This window comes from Sphaerodactylus townsendi, linkage group LG04 (genome assembly GCF_021028975.2).
Source record: "Sphaerodactylus townsendi isolate TG3544 linkage group LG04, MPM_Stown_v2.3, whole genome shotgun sequence".
Lineage (NCBI taxonomy): Eukaryota > Metazoa > Chordata > Lepidosauria > Squamata > Sphaerodactylidae > Sphaerodactylus > Sphaerodactylus townsendi.
In genome coordinates, this window is record NC_059428.1 from 74671677 (window position 1) to 74688079 (window position 16403).

Below are 16403 nucleotides of genomic sequence, written 5' to 3' on the forward strand. Positions count from 1 at the left end.
AGGGCTGCCTTCATACCAACAATTTGTTCACATGTCATAGTGTAAAGCAACTGTACTTTCAAAATGCAAAGGCAGCTGCTGCAGATCTCAAGGTTAGAAGCACATTGATCTTGTCCTGAAAAGATGATCAATACGGAAATAAGAAATGTGGTCACCCAAGCGTAATTTCCTCTTCTGCTAGTTATTTTAATTCCATTAATATACTTCACAGGTATATAACCTCAAATGCCATTCTTTAAACAAACCCAGTGGCATACCTAGGCAAATTGGAGCCCTGGGCAAAACCTGAGTTTGATACCCTCCCCATGGGCAGCCATCCTCCCCCACCGTGTCCAAACAATGATTTTTTCCACCAGGTCATTTCAAAGTCACCATCACATTATAGAACATGCCCCAACTCACAAATCTGGACACAGCAATGGGCCATGCCACACAGCAGAAATGTTTTTTTTGGAAACATTTTCAAAATGCTTTCAAAATGTTTTATTACTGCTATTAAAACATTTTATGGTGTTGTATCCAGTCCCCCCAATTGGGGAAAACAGCATCACTTTCAATGTTAGTTAAACTGGGAACCCCAGATTCTCCCTTTAAGGTGGATTTAGAAGGAGAATCTGGGCTCCCCAGTTTAAACAAGTGATGCTGGAATCCACCCCCAAACAGCATCATTTTCAATGGTGTTTAAACTAGGGAGCCCAGATTCTCCTTTTAAATCCACCTTAAAGGGAGAATCAGGGGCCCCCAGTTTAAACAACATTGACAGTGATGCTATTTTGGGGTGGATTCTCCCCCACCCTGAAACAGCATCCCTTTCAATGTTTAAACTAGGGACCACAGATTCTCCCTTTAAATCCAGGCCGAAGGGGGTGGATTTAATAGTAATAATAATAGCCTTTATTAGGCATGGAGAGAATAAAAGAAAGAAAGAAAACAAGCATTGGCAGGAAGGGGGTGGATTTAAAAGGAGAATCTGGGGAAATTTAGGGGGTGCCTGCTGTCAGGGGTGCAATTATTAAGATAGCAGCATCAAAATTTCAGAGTATCTTCGTGATACCCTACTGATGTTACCACCCAGGTTTGGTGAAGTTTGGTTCAGGGGTCCAAAGTTATGAACCCTCAAAGGTGTAGTTCCCATCTCCTATTAGCTCCCATTGGAAACAATGGGGGATGGGGGCACTCCCTTTGGGAGTCCATAACTTTGGACTCCCTAAACCAAACCTCACAAAACCTGGGTGATATCATCAGGAGAGTCTCTTGACATATCCCTGAAATTTTAGTGCTGCTAGCCTAAAAACTGCGCCCCCTGCAGGCCAAAAATGGAAAAAACTGAAAATACAAAAAAACAACCACAAATGAACCTGCATTTTTGGCACCCACCACAAGGGGGCGCCATGCGCAACTGCCCACTTTGCCCAATGGGAGGAATGCCTTTGAACAAACCTAATTAGAAAGATGCCTCATAAATGCCTTACACATTTAGAAATATTTACCTGAATTATTTCAGTGATTGTACCCTGAAAAATTCTTACCAAACCTCAACACATCAAATCAGTGAAATAATTATCTAATGGTATAAAATCCTATGCATTTTGTCTCTCTGTGTTCAGCAGGATTTACTCCCCAGTAAAAATAAAAATTAAAAAAATTCAGCCTAAAAGTTCTGCTTCAAAAATAGTAACAGTATCCTAATCATGTTTGTTTTATGCATTGTTACAACCTATTTTAGTCACACTAGAATCTCGGATAAAAAATGTTATTATTTTTAATAGATTCTCAGCAGAAAGTAACTGGCTCCTAGCAAGTGCACCCTGAACTCCAGAAGTGACCAATTCAGCTCCTACATCCTCCTACACTCTCCAGCCCAATCTTCCCCATAAAACAACAGAATTAGCCAGAGAAGGTGGAACCTATAAAAATGCCATTCTTAACATATAATTGCTGGTAAATACATAGAAGCAGGTGTGAATGTGCACAAGCATTTTACTCTACTAAAAATGTTCATTATTAAGCATCGTGATAAATCTGCTAGTGTGTTTGTTTTCTCTGTCTAGTTATTACGTGATCTTCTAAATCTGCATACAATTAATGGCATAACTCTGCAATTCCAACCCCTTGCAGCTTCTTATTACTAGTCCAGTGTTCTTCTCTTGTAACTTGCTAAGTGGCTGCTAACACAGCCAACTATTTGACAAATGATCCATGAAGCGTCTCAGACACTTCTCCCCAAGTCAGCAGATACAAGTGCCAATGAACAAAGCCTCAGCAATTCAGTTAACATGGCAACAGGAAAATTTAAATCAGGCTTGTAAGAACAAGTTTAGGCTACAAAAGAAGAATAAGGATTGCCTGATCACTATTTAGCCCAAAGCTTCAAAAAAAAATACAGAATAAGAGTTAATGAGTGACTGTTAGAAAATCACACAAGATTGCATTTCCTTCATTTTTGTGTTCTTGACAGAATATTGATTCACACACACTCAGGTTCATTTTTCCCTACCCCAAAGCAGCTGGGGCCACTCTTGACCATGTACTCTGTACTCTTTGTTTGGACTGGCATATGCTAGGCTGATTTTATCTCAGTAAATTAAATTTTAATTCATTATCCTGCTATTTTTTTAAAAAAAATTGATGCTGCACTATCAAGACTGCCATATATTACCGTTTCCCCTAAAATAAGACATCCCCGAAAAATAAGACATAGTAGAGGTTTTGCTGAAGTGCAAAATATAAGGCATCCCCCGAAAGTAAGACATAGCAAAGTTTTTGTTTGGAAGCATGCCCGACGAACAGAACACAGAAAAATAAGACATCCCCTGAAAATAAGACATAGCGCATCTTGGGGAGCAAAAATTAATATAAGACACTGTCTTATATTTGGGGAAACACGGTATCTTTTGGATGTCTGCAGGACCCCGTCTACTACTTCACTCTGCTACAACAGCTTTCCTCATGCTTGTAAAGTCTGCTGAAGGGTCTCTCTGCAAATGGATAAAATCAACAGCTGTCTATACCAAAGCATTCTCAGTTGTTCCTGCCATCTTGTGGTAAGCCCTGTCTCAGGAGGTTAGGAAGGCTCTCATAATTCTATTATTTTGCAGATTGTACAGAATTGTGACCCACCAAAACCTGGTCTTATCCATGCCCCTGTGAAGATGGTCAACCTCCCCTTCTGCCATTTTCTCCTGCTCCTTGTTAAAAAATCTCTTTGTCATATTGAACTAGCAATGTAATGTTGAGGCAGAGATAAAGAGCAGGGGCGATGAGACCAGTTTGTAAGTGTCACACAGCACTTGAGATGGTAACATTCAGGCACAGACAGAACTGCAGGGGCAATTTGGTCAGCTTTTTCAATTTCATATCAAATAAGCCAGGTAACCTTAAAACAAAGAAACACTGTGTCTGCAGTTCGGAGCGAGTGAAATCAACAAGGAATAGCAAATTACCGAAGCTCTGATTTGGTTGAAAGAATATGGGGCTTGGGTGGAGGGTGGGCTACATGTTTCTATCTCTTCAGATAATGGTGCCTGCTCCAGTAGTGTTTTTTGGCTTACGTTTTGTGTAGGTATTTCTCAATGGTAGAAATGGAGGCTGAGATATTTTTGAATTGCTGCTTTAATGTAACTGCACAGTAATGTTAGAGCAGCACCACCATTAGGAATATTACATTTTTAGCAGTAGCATGAGGAATAAATGCAACTGAAGAGACAAGGGGGGAAAGTGAGAAGGGGAATGGAGATGAGCGAAATGATTTCACAGAAAATGTTTCAAAGACGCAAGCAGTGGTGGGATTCAAATAATGTAACAACTGGTTGTTTACAAGCACCATTTTAACAACCGGTTCTGCCGAAGTGGTGCGAAGCTGCTGAATCCCACCACTGGACGCAAGATATGACCACTCGGAAAACCTACAATAAGTTGTGCACGAGGAAAAAACCTTGCACTGAGACTTGACATGCAAATGATGCTGATAATTTCAGCTCCAAGGCCGAAAGTTCTCCTGAGAGAACACTTACATTCTATTCTCCAGCTCCAGCCCCAGGCTTATTTTGACACTTCCCCTTTCACCTTATGGTTTAGATGCAAAGCATCCAATCACAGAAATCTATAATGTCATCAGGCCTTCACAAGGCACTAAAACTTGTGATCTGAAAAGGGGGGGGGGGTGTTAAAAACTTTTTGCCAGGCAAGAGTGTGATTTCTAATGAAATGCTGCTGGGCAGAGAGCATCATCATGACAGGACATATCAATTGCCTATGCAAACTGAGTCTTTGGATAAAATGGGGTGGAGTAATTTTTCTCCCAGACAGTTGACATTGATAGGGAAGTTCTACAACCTTGATGACTGCTAGAAAGCTGGGGCTAAGTTTGGACTGGGAGTATCAATACTCCCTCATACTCCCACCCCAGAACCAAGGGTCTGCTGGCTGAAGAACTGGTGGTAATATTAATCATTAGCCTCACCACCATCACCGACAATTCATGAAAGGAAGAAAGTGTTAAAGGGTCACATTTCTGACTCAGACATACCAAGAGCCAAATGGCTTCAGAAAAATCCTGGCACAAGGGCAGGGTGCGGGAAGTTGATTTACAGAACATTATTTAATGAATGAAGGGTTGTGGCTCAGTGCAAGACCATCTGTTTGGTATGCCAAAAGTTCCATTTTCAATCCTGGCATTTCCAATTAAAAGAATCAGGAAGAAGATGATGTGAAGGACTTTACCTAAGACCTTGGAAACCCACAGCTAGTCAAAGTACACAATGCTGATCCTGAGAGGCTCAGCTAAAGCAACTTATGTGCTCTTTTCCAAGGACTGTGGTTACAGAGAATAATTATGACAGAAACATGAACTAACATTAAGGTTAGATAGCCATGGAGCTCTGGAATCCTTAGCTGTGGGGAACCTCTGCTGAGGCAGTGCACTGGGGAGCCACATTTTTGATTTTTGTCCAGGGCTTCAGAATCACTATAACCACCCCTGTTCAGAAGGGCACTGCATTATAAAAGGCACAGGATTGAACTTTATCCCAGCATTACAACCTTTATCCTGTTCCTACTGAATTATCTTCTACTTCTGTGACTTCATTTTCTTTTAAATTAATTAAATAAATAAACACATTTATGGAAAAATATAGACTGACTTCAAAATTACCAAAAAAATAGAAATAGCAGCTTACAATTTAAAAAATAACTTTGTGTATACTCTAGAAAACCTTCTGAATATTTTCTGCACTTCTTTGAAATGTCAGCAACCAATTGCCAGCCTCCTTATGCAGGGTCAAAAGATCTCAAAAGAACTGAAATTAAGAAAGAAAGTCAAGTTCTTCTGCTCAAAACAATTTGCTGACAGGCATGAAAGCAAAGCTGAGTCAGTAAGCAATAAACAGAATAAGTCCAAGGAAAATATAGTCTGGAAACAAAACTGTTGATTCCAATAACCCAATTAGACATTCACTGCAGGAATGATTAATGCCACCAATAATTCAAAAGCACGGACTATTACAAGAACAGAATAAATCTACCATTCTAACACACCGCCTGTGCCACAGTGAATATGGCTGGGTCAGCAATTCTATTGCAAGTACCTCCTACTGGAATAAAACGATCATAGTTATCCTTTGTTTAAACTATGGCAGATTCCACACGGGCCCGGGGAGCGGTGGTGTACCAGTGTACATAACATCGGTGCAGCCCTTGAGCCATTCGCACATTTGTGTGCAGGCAGCTCAGGAGCTGCTGCGACTCACGTCCGCATCGAGGTGTGCCGCTATTTTTTTTAAAAAAACATACTTCCCCTTCCCTGCGTAGCTCCATCAGGACAAGGGGACATGCCCCCATGGCCCTGGCAACGCCCTGGGGGTCAGGGGGCAGGAGGCGTGTCCCCTTGTCCCCACGCAGGAAGAGAGAGCTCCCTTTGAAAGTTACTAACTGGCAATGATCTGAAAAGAAGCTATCCAATGCAGCCCTGCAGATTTCACCACAAAAGAAACATCAGTCCTCTGCTCTTCCTGTTCTCCTAGGGAGAGATGAACTTCCTCTTCGTGGTCACTGAAGGAAGAACTGGAATTCTGTGGGGGGACTGATGGAATCAATCTCTCTTTCATCTCTCACTAACCCGTCTCCTTTTAATCATTAATGTTGTGAAAAATGTTGCTTCTGGTATTGGGATCCATTACACCTGATCAAGGGGAAAAGGCAGTGGTGGGATTCAAAAATTTTAGTAACAGGTTCCGATGGTGGTGGAATTCAAACAGTGGCGTAGCACCAATGGGGATGGGCGAGGCACGACGGGGCATGGCCAGGCATTCCAGGGGTGGGGCATTCCCTGGAGGCAGTGAGCTAGTGGTAGGATGGTATGCAGGAAGCGCTTGCTTAGCATGGAGGTGCAATTCCCAACCAGCCTCACGCCTCTAGATTCAAATAATGACTGTTTAAAGTATTTAAAAAGCAATATACCATATGGTAGTGTATTATTTCTTTTTTATATAATATATTGATTGATTTTAAATAATAACATAAGTAAGGAGAGAAACCAAAAACTGTTTACAATTGTTAACATATTACAAACATATCTACCGATAATTGTCTATCTCTCTCAACCCCCCCAACTAAAACATCCTATATTGCCTCCCTCCTTCCCATATTTCCCTCCCTCCCTACTTTCTACTTCCCCTTCAGATTCCTATAATTACTTTATCTACTCCACTTGAAAGAAAACTAACAGAGGGAGAGATCCAAAATCCTTAATCTAAAAGAGTAGTTTAAACTCCTATCTTTCCAATATAAATTTCAAGGGGGAAAAAGAAAATGAAAAATCTTTACCTATAATACTTTCCCAACCTTTATACCAATGAACAAAAAAATAGAATTACTATATATTGTATAATTTCATACAGTTCATGCACACATGGGGGGTGCCATGGGGGCAGGGGGGCCACAGGGGGCCCTGGGGGGTGGTTTTGCATCCCCCACTTGACAAGATTTGTTGTACCCAGGGACAGAGATTACCCCCTTGTCCCTAGTGGAGTTAATCATTAATAACCGGTTCTCTGAACTGAGAAAATTTTAGTAACTGGTTCTACCAAATAGGTGCGAATAGGCTGCATCCCACCTCTGGGAAAGGGTCTGAACTTTCCCCCCATTTGTGGGGGGAAAGTGGGCTTTATACAAGAAATAGTGTCCTTGACATAAAAAGCCTGAACAGTAGAACCAAGTTTTTACTTCCTTAAAAATGATGTTAAAAATCAGAGTTAATATTTGGATAAGGAACTGGGTTATTGATTGAATGCTGAAGAAGGCTGGCATGGATTCAGGGGGGAAAGCACAGTAGATATAAACAGCAGCTATTTATAATTGAAGTGGACAGCCACTTGAGATTCAAATTAAACATGAATACCTGTGTTTCGATCTTCTATATGGGCATTTGAACTTTAACCAAGAGTAAATCCAGACAAGCTTTCAGAGACTCTGATAACCATTTGCAGGGAGATATGAAAGAAAAAGTAGAAGTGGACAATAGTACAATGGGAGTGTTAATGGTTTCTTTTATCACTGCAACAAATGTAGTTTTGTAGAAATCTAATTACAAAAGCAATCGCAGCCATAAGTGTATTGGGTATTTGCTCAAATATTAAGAGCAATTAACCTAAGCATTCAAAATGAGCCATGAACAACAGCGCCAACCTAAGCAGCATTATTGCCCTTTAAAACCCAGCAACTTCAATTGACTTGGAAGGGTGTCACTTTCTTAGGACTACAATGTAAAATTATTAAAATATTTGTTTTATTTTCTCTTCTGTTTTTAGTCACCCAAGTTGACAAGGAAACAAAAAACAAGGCATAAACAAGAATAAACTCTCTTCCTCCACTCTACCCACCTACTCTGTGTGTTTATTTAATTACTTTCTAAGTCAGGATTTCATCCATACAGAACTTGAGTGACTGAAAACAAAGAATTATTCACTCATATTAGTAAAACAAAAAATAACCATTAATTATTACCAGCAGCATCAGCCACAATAATATATAAAAGAACAGCAAATCTGAAAAAGGGATAATACCCAACAAAAAGTCTACTTTTAAAAAACTATAATAGAAAAGCTAAAAACAATAGGAACTTTGTAATATAGAGTAACAACTTAAGAGATTTAAGAGTCCCTTGCATTTCAACTTTAACTTCCTCAACCTTTATGTCCTATTATTCCAAACAAGCCACAAACTATCTTCTCAAGAACTGGTCAAATGTTTTGTGGAATGAAGAACAATACAAGATTTTCTTCCTGAATTCTTTCACAATTGCTCTGGGAGAAGTTATTAATTGAATAAATGGAAGTTCAAGTCACAAATATTGCCAGGAAGGTATTTTTTCACCTTCACATGCCCAAGAATGTACGTGGGCAAAATGTTACACCCCTTAAAGTTAAGAGTGTCAGAACACAGAAGTTGCATCCGGACTAAGAAAATGGAAGCACCGCTGGTCGAACATTTTTTGATGCACAACCATACGGACACTGACCTCCGTTTTTGTGCATTACAGCAAATCCAGGGATATTCTCCTCACATGAATCTAGGATAAAATTATCCCTCCAAGCAAAAAACCGCTCCCATATATGAAATTTTAGGAACAGATTCCAATGGATTAAAATAGGTCATTGGATTTTTCTTGTCATCCTAATACTGTACACTTTGGAAGAACACTGACCAGGTGTCACTTATCAGCTGTGTATATAGCTTCAACCACAGAGAGTCAGTTACCAGAGAAAGGTGTGGTAGGATCTAACAGCTTCTTGGAAAGCGTCTGTGAGTTGAACTAATAATGTTTAGCATTTCTGTTAATGAGTTTAATCATTGCTTATTTCACTATACATGTATGTTATAAATGTAAATAAATGTATATATATATGGGCTTAATAAATGGTGGGTTCTATAGGACATTGAAATGAGCTATGAATTGATATGATGTCATATCCATTGACAGATTACCTATAGAACACCTCATATGCAAGTAAATGGCAAATTGGCACTGATGAGGGCAACGAAGAGCGCAATTTCGTGCGATGCATTCCTGCCAGCAATGAATTGAAGACCGCAACATTTATGAATGAACTTTAGTGATCAACTGCAAGAACCTGGAATTTGAATGAATGTGGAAGTCTATTCCTTTGAAGGCACTGCTCATGTTTAGATTATTGAATAGAAAAAGAGAAAAATAATTCATGTGATGATACGATACAACAGTGAATGGTGAAATTCTGTTGATATGAGATACATATATGATTACAATTGTATGTGATGAGCATTGTTCCTTAATATATAAGAAATACCAAACCTAAATTGGCTGCCTAGTGGGTGACGTGTTTATTGTGTTAGTGCTTATTTAGACGTTACCTACATCTTTGTTACCTTTATTTTTTCACCTTCACCAAATGGCCTCCTATCTGCTCCTCCTAATCCAGCAATAGTGATCCACGCAATAGGCACCTCCAGGTTAGACTCTATGTCTTATCTCACTCTATGCAGGGCTACCCTTGAGACTATCCTGGAAGCTATGGCTGAACCATAACATGGCAGTGCAGATTCTCATGAAGACCCTATAGAGTGCATATATTCAACTTGTGCTCTACAAGTGACACTGGCTCCAAATAAGGCACCAAATCAGATTTAAGGTTTTGATATTGACCTTCAGAGCCTTGAATGGTTTGAGATCATAATACCTACAGGACTGTCTCCTTCTATATCCCCCAAAGAATGCTGCATTCATTTGTAATTGACTGCTGGTGATTCTTGGCCCAAGACATATCCAACTGCAAGGACATTTTCAGCCCTGGCACCAGCCTGCTGGAACTCTCTCTCTCTCATGAGACTTGAATCCTGCAGGATTTGACTTAGTTCCACAGGGCCTGTAAGACAGAGATGTTCCACCAGGCCTATGGTTGAGGTTGGAAATGATTGCACATCAATTGGCCGCCAAGACAGACCCTCTCAGGATGTGATCCCCTGGTGGTTATTTCTGTACTATCCTACTGTATTACTGCATTGATCATTGCTTCTGCTCTCCATTAAGAGAGAACTGAGGGCACCATCTCTAATTATTTTAGATATATTGTTAAATTCTGGTTTTATAGTTATTGTTATACTGCTTATAAGTTGATATTTTATGATACAGGTAGAATATTGCTAGCTGCTCTGAGCCGGTCTTGCCTTTGAAGAACGGGATAGAAATATAATAATATTAATAAAATATTATTAAGCCCCTTCATTGAATTGTTTGCTTGCTTTTTTAGATAACCTTATAGTTGACATATATTATCAATGTATGTTATGGTTGCTGAACTATTCATAGCTGGATCTTATACTAAACCAGGAACACTTAAACCAAGAAACATCAGGATCACTTAGTTGATGGGAACAGACAGGTTATGCAGATCACATGGTAACTTTCCACATCATGTCCCACGTCAACATCTGTCTATGAGATCAGTGGAGTTTATAAAGCCATTTCCCACATGATCAGATCAGTCAAATCTTAAGTGTGATATGTAAAGAATCCACATCACAGCCTCAAACATATCCACATCACAGACTCAACCATAAAGAAGTTGCAATGACCCTTCACCATTTAAGTCTTAGAAAAGCAGTTTGTTGCATACATAGTTAAGGCTGCATCCACACTGTGAGGATTTTCAATTTTACATTCAATGCCACTAATGTACTGGCATGTACAGTGGCAACAGAGCTCCCATTCAGGAGTTTTCTGTGAACATTCCTCCACCAGTCAACATTTATCCTTCCTTTTTCCTCTGTTGCACCATCAGAGGGCTTTTTAAAAATTAATTGTTATAGAACTATAGCATTACAACCTTATAGCAATTATATGGGAGTAGAAGGAAAAAGGGGATGACAGAAGGAAAATGGGCTAGAACTTTGAAAGTGTGCAGTTTCCTATCTAGTGCTTGGTCTGCACTGTTCCCAAAAAAAGATCAGAGAAAAGCAGGTTAAGGAAACAGCGTGTCAAGGATGGGTAAAGGGCTTAGGGTACAATTAGACTATGACATTGTGTGGATAGTCCAAACAAAGCACTCCGATTTGGCAGTTAATGCACAAAAAAAAAAAAAAACCCTCTACATAGAAGCAGCTTTAGACTTTGCTGGCAGTACACTTGACAAAAGGACATGAAGAACTTCCTGCTAAGTATATCCTCATCTTCAGGTTATAACCTATAACTGTGTTGGCGAACCTATGGCATTCCAGATGTTCATGGACTACAATTTCCATCAGCCCCAATTGGCCATGCTGGCAGGGTTGATGGGAATTGTAGTCCATGAACATCTGGAGTGCCACAGGTTCGCCACCACTGGCCTTTAATGTATATTCCTTTCCTACACTATCTTTTTTATGCAAGGAAAAACCTCATGGGTAAAATAGTCCAAAAGGAAATGGAAAAGAAAGCTAGGGCAACATCTTAAGATTTATTTTTTTTTAAAAAAAACCCCACTTCTTCAATGACACAAAGTTGTCTCTGTGGTTGTACACTGTTCACATTCTGCTGAGAAAGCAGGGGATTACAGATTACAGAGCATGATGAATTCTTAACACCTTTCTGGCCAAGGCCAATAGAGCTGCTTTGAATGGACTTTAGCAATTACGTGAACGTGATCTAATTAAAGAAGGGAAGTTTTCTGTTTTGATCAATGTTTTTAAATCTCTCTGTTCAGGGAAAAAGTCCTGGAAAATATTACCATGGCCACCTTGTCTTTCTTATAAAAACACCCATCCACTACAGTTCTATAGCAGGACACAATATGCATGGGTTTTTTTTTAATTCTTGCAGGATTATTGCTGATGAAATACTGCCAAACATAAATTCATTTTTCAGTCAAGGAACAAGACACCCTAATCCCCAGTGAGAAGACAGCACTGGTAAAAATACTGCTAAGTTATTTACTAATTATATCAAAAGAAATGAGAACCACGTTTACCATTAAAGAATGATTATATCTTTGTTCCCACTCTTGTTAACTGGGTTTCTTTTGAGTAATCACAGATAGTGCATTACACCTTTCTAAAGCCCGTGGTTTTAAGAGACTTAGAATGATGTGTCAGATCTACTCCGGATTGAACTGACCAATTGCTAAAACAGTGCCACTGATAGAGGAGTAGGGAAGGAGAAGAACCAATATGGAAATTACTTTGAAAATGATGCCCAGCCCAATGTTATGTGTGTTTACTCAGAAGTAAGTTAACTGAGTTCAGTGCATGTTATTTCCAAAGTAAGAATACATAAGAATTAAGAGCTTTAAAAACAAATCACTGAAAATATATATTTTTAAAAAGTATACTAGGAGATGCCACCTCCACCCAGGAAAAATTATTCATGGAACATAGATGCAAACATATTTTACATCTCATCACTGCATTTCACATGACAGCACTATTAAAACAATAACGTAAAATCAGCTTTCCTCAGGTTGAACTGACAGGTTCATTTCAGCGACAGGCAGATTAAGGCCTCTAATAAAGAGACCAAGGCCATTGCACTACACTGCCCCCATGCACCACCCAAGTGTCTTTAATTGGCACAGCTTTGTCACAATACAATATGCCACTTATGTCAGCAATCATCCGAACAACAGGCAAGATTGCTAAGAATATTTCAGCCCCCAGAGGCTTTTTGGAAATCCAGGACTTCTGCTATCCAATGACTGATTGCAAAGAATCTGGGTCACAGATAATTATGAAAATATATAATTCTATTAAACAGGGAATAAGCAGATATTTTTTTTCCTCCCAAAGCAGTGGCAAGTAAAGCCTGGCTAGCTTGAAGGAAATGAGGAGAATCATTAACATTGTGACCAATAATAGACATTATACAAATAAAAAAATACCCAGAAAGTGCATCGTGGACTGTCCTAGAAACCAACAATACTCAAGCCAGTTAAACCGAAGAAATTATGCATTATATTTATCTAACATTTTGATTCCTAACAGGTTTCAGCAGAGACTGTTTCTCCATGTAAGCTCATAAACACCTCTGATATCCACTTCTTTGGACATGTAACTCATATCTCACTATAACTTTACTGTGAATCATGGCCCTTTTTCTTTTCTTTTTTTTGTTTTTGCTATTTTCACATTGAAAAGGTGTATTTCAGTGCTTCATGTCTTTGGGTGACTGTACTGCTTCAACAGAGGGAGGCTAGAATGCAAGTCAGGGAGAAAAATATGACACTTCCAAGTACAATATACCCAGTTAAACAAAGCCCGCTTTCTAAAACACATGACATTTCTCCTCTGTATCTGGCACTAGTTTTATGTGTTACAGCTACACCAGCAACAGCTAGTGTGAATGACCTGCATAGCAATAAGAGCTGTTCTTACTAACTGCATATACCATTTATCCAAATATAATCTTGGGAATAGTCTGTGCTGGGTGGTTAGAAAGGCAGCTGCGAGTACATACTAAGAAGCCATTGAGGCAGCAAGCTTCCTCAGATACATCTATAAAACGCCCTTTATTTTAATGTGGAGCAAGAACGTTTGGCTTTTAGATGCAATACCCTTCATCCCTGAGCTGTTCACCACACATCCCACAGGAATTGAGGAGTGGGGAATGCAGAGAAGAAAGAGGGCTGTGGTTTAAGCTACCGATTTAGCTGTGCATTCATGCATGCTGCACCAATTGCCTCATTCATAAACACCACAGATCTCTTTACTGCGATGTCCTTACAACCCGTTTCATCCGTCTGGATCACAGATCGCATTTTAAACACTCTTTTTGATGCTCCAATTGCCTTAAAACATGTCTAGCATCTATTTGTAAGCTGTAATCACATATAGAAGGGGAGCATTGGCAGGTTAAACGTCCAAACCATCTCCAGATCATCTCCAGAGGGACGGTCAGGCAAAGATTGCCGAGCAACCTTCTGAAAGCGCCAGATGGATTACGAACGGCTATGACATCTCTTCACATCCACCGATATGGCAAGACGATTGAAAAGGGGGAAATATCCCACTAACGAAACAAATCCATGGAGCCTCGCCAAGCCCTGAACTTTCATCCCGGGCTTGCCTCCATGGTGGGCTATTTTAAAACGGGTGCGGACAGCAGACTGCGAGCAAATCTCCAATATATACAAAATGCAAGCCGATCCATGACAGGAGCAGAAGCCGAGCATGAAGCCCGGCTGCCGCTGTCGCTCCTGCAAGATCCCCAGCCAAGCCAGCCTTTGCGCAGCAAGCATCAGCCGCTGCGGCTCCATTGCAATGCACCGTTATGCTCCCCGGTGCGTGCCCACACAAATCTTTCCCGGGGGCGAAACGAGGGGTTAATTGCCACCCCCGAGACCCCCACCGGTCACCCAGCCAGTGGGGGCTGCATGCAGCGCGGTGCTGGTCGCACTCACCCAGAAAACGAAGGAGTAGATGATGAGGAGGGTTTTCAGACACGTTATCACGGGTTTGGTCTCCATTCTCCTCGATGCCATAATACTGAGATCCCGGCTGCTGGCTCTGGGCAGGGGAGGGAGGGAGGGAGGGAGGGAGCGCGCGCGAGAGGGAGGGGGGAGCAGGAGCAGGAGCAGGAGGAGGAGGAGGAGGGCGGCGGCGGCGGTAGCGGCGACGTCCAGTAGGGAGGGGGCTCACGCCTCTAGCGACCGGCTGCTGCTCCTCAGTGGCTGCCCTTCGGCCGCCGCTGCCGCTGCTGCTCGGCTGGTGCGCTGCTGAAGAGACCTCGCGGAGTGGAGGGCCTCCTGCTGCCCTGCAGCCACACCAGACCCCGCAGCATTGTGCGGTCACAGTGCCCGAGCAGGCGGTGGGCAGCCTCTGGGCACCTGTCCCGCCGCGAAATAGGACTCGGGAGCAGGGCAGGGGACAGATGCACAACCCCTCCCTCCCCCACTACGCATACACACATACACACACCGGCCGATTTACGCTTGCCGCGGAGAAAAGCCTGTCTGCGTTGTGTGGCGCGGAAAGGGAGGGGGAAAGCACTCTCGAGGTTACTGAGCAAAATCTGAAAGCAAACGCCGTGTAATACCATTTGAGACCATCCAATATGATCCCAGAGCAACTGTGCAAGATTTCAGACTCTCCAGAATCCTTTTTACCTGGCTGGATTTTTTTTAAGGCAAATCGGGAGAAAAATATTTCAGACCTAGATCTTAAGGCCTCCTCTCTTGAACCTGTAGAAAACCAAGTCCTTTTGAATAGGTAAAAGTGCTGGTGGGAAGTCTTCAGGGAAGAAAACTGGGAAATAACATTTAACGAATGAGCAGGTTCAGTGATAGGCTTGCCAATCTCCAGATGGGTTTACAACTCAAGTCCAAACTACAGAGGTTTAATTTACATGGACAGATGTCAGCTTCAGATGGCAAACTCTAGGCATCAGATCCCTGCTGAGCTTCCTTCCCTCTCCAAACAAAATCTTCCCCAGACACTGCTCCAAATCTACAGGAGTTTCCCAAGCCACAGTTGCCAACCCAATTACTTGGAATTGTGCTTAAGTTTTGTAAAAAGCTTTACCCCTTCGGATTGCACTGTTAGCTTTCTTGGACCAGAGGCCACTTCATTTATTGTTGCGTGGTTTTTGGTCCGTGAAATATTACATAACAAGAGATATATAGGTCTTCAAAATGCCAACAGGGTAACAGCTACTGGTTATGAAATAGTGGAGCTCTTGCCCCATGGTTTTGCCACACACAACATTCCGCTTCAGCATGCTATGCAAGCATTTCAGGCCTCCAGCAGTAGTTGGATACATGTGGACCTTAGCTTCAGGCTGACAGCTGCACAGTTTGTTTGTTCTCACAGCTGCCACACACTGAAGTGGCTGTGTTAATGGGTCCTTGCAGAGAGAAGGAAAACAAATTACATCTAAGAGAGAGGTGGGATTCAATCTGTTTGAAAGCCATGCTTTCTCCTTGAAAAATTCTACCCTCTTATCCCAAATAGGGTTGAATTAATAGTGAAGGAAAAATATTCTTTGTACAGAATGCCAATGCCAATAATAAAACAAACTTAGTGACGCAGAAGAAAGAAGAACATATCATCAAGTCTTAACCAAATCCATGGGATCTTCCAGACAAGAGACAAGCAGAGATGGTTTGCTTATGGAGACAAAGACATTTCTGTTCTTCCAGGCTTTTATTTATTTATTTATTTATTTAATTTGTTCCACTTATATACCGCCCTCCCCCGAGGGGCTTTTAAAAGTTTAATCCCATACACAGGAGAGCCTATATGCTGGCTAGATTTAACATCATGCCATCTCCGCTACATAGAGGAAGACTTAAAGGTCTTCCAAGCGATAAGAGGTTCTGTACCTGTAGCATAGGACAGCTGGATTCCATCCCACACATTCTCCTGAACTGCTTATTATATCAAGAACTCCGATCCAGCCTGTT

The 16403-nt window shown here is 41.2% G+C and overlaps 1 protein-coding gene across 1 annotated transcript in view; it reads right to left on the reverse strand.

The window, feature by feature from the left end:
* TSPAN7 (tetraspanin 7) overlaps window positions 1-14548 on the reverse strand; it is a 98194-nt gene extending 83646 nt beyond the window's left edge. Inside the window, exon 1 of the mRNA XM_048494765.1 lies at window positions 14403-14548. Within this exon, the coding sequence (XP_048350722.1) occupies window positions 14403-14483 (81 nt within the window). The 5' untranslated portion in view covers window positions 14484-14548. The remainder of the gene's footprint in view (window positions 1-14402) is intronic.
* Window positions 14549-16403: the final 1855 nt, after the last annotated feature.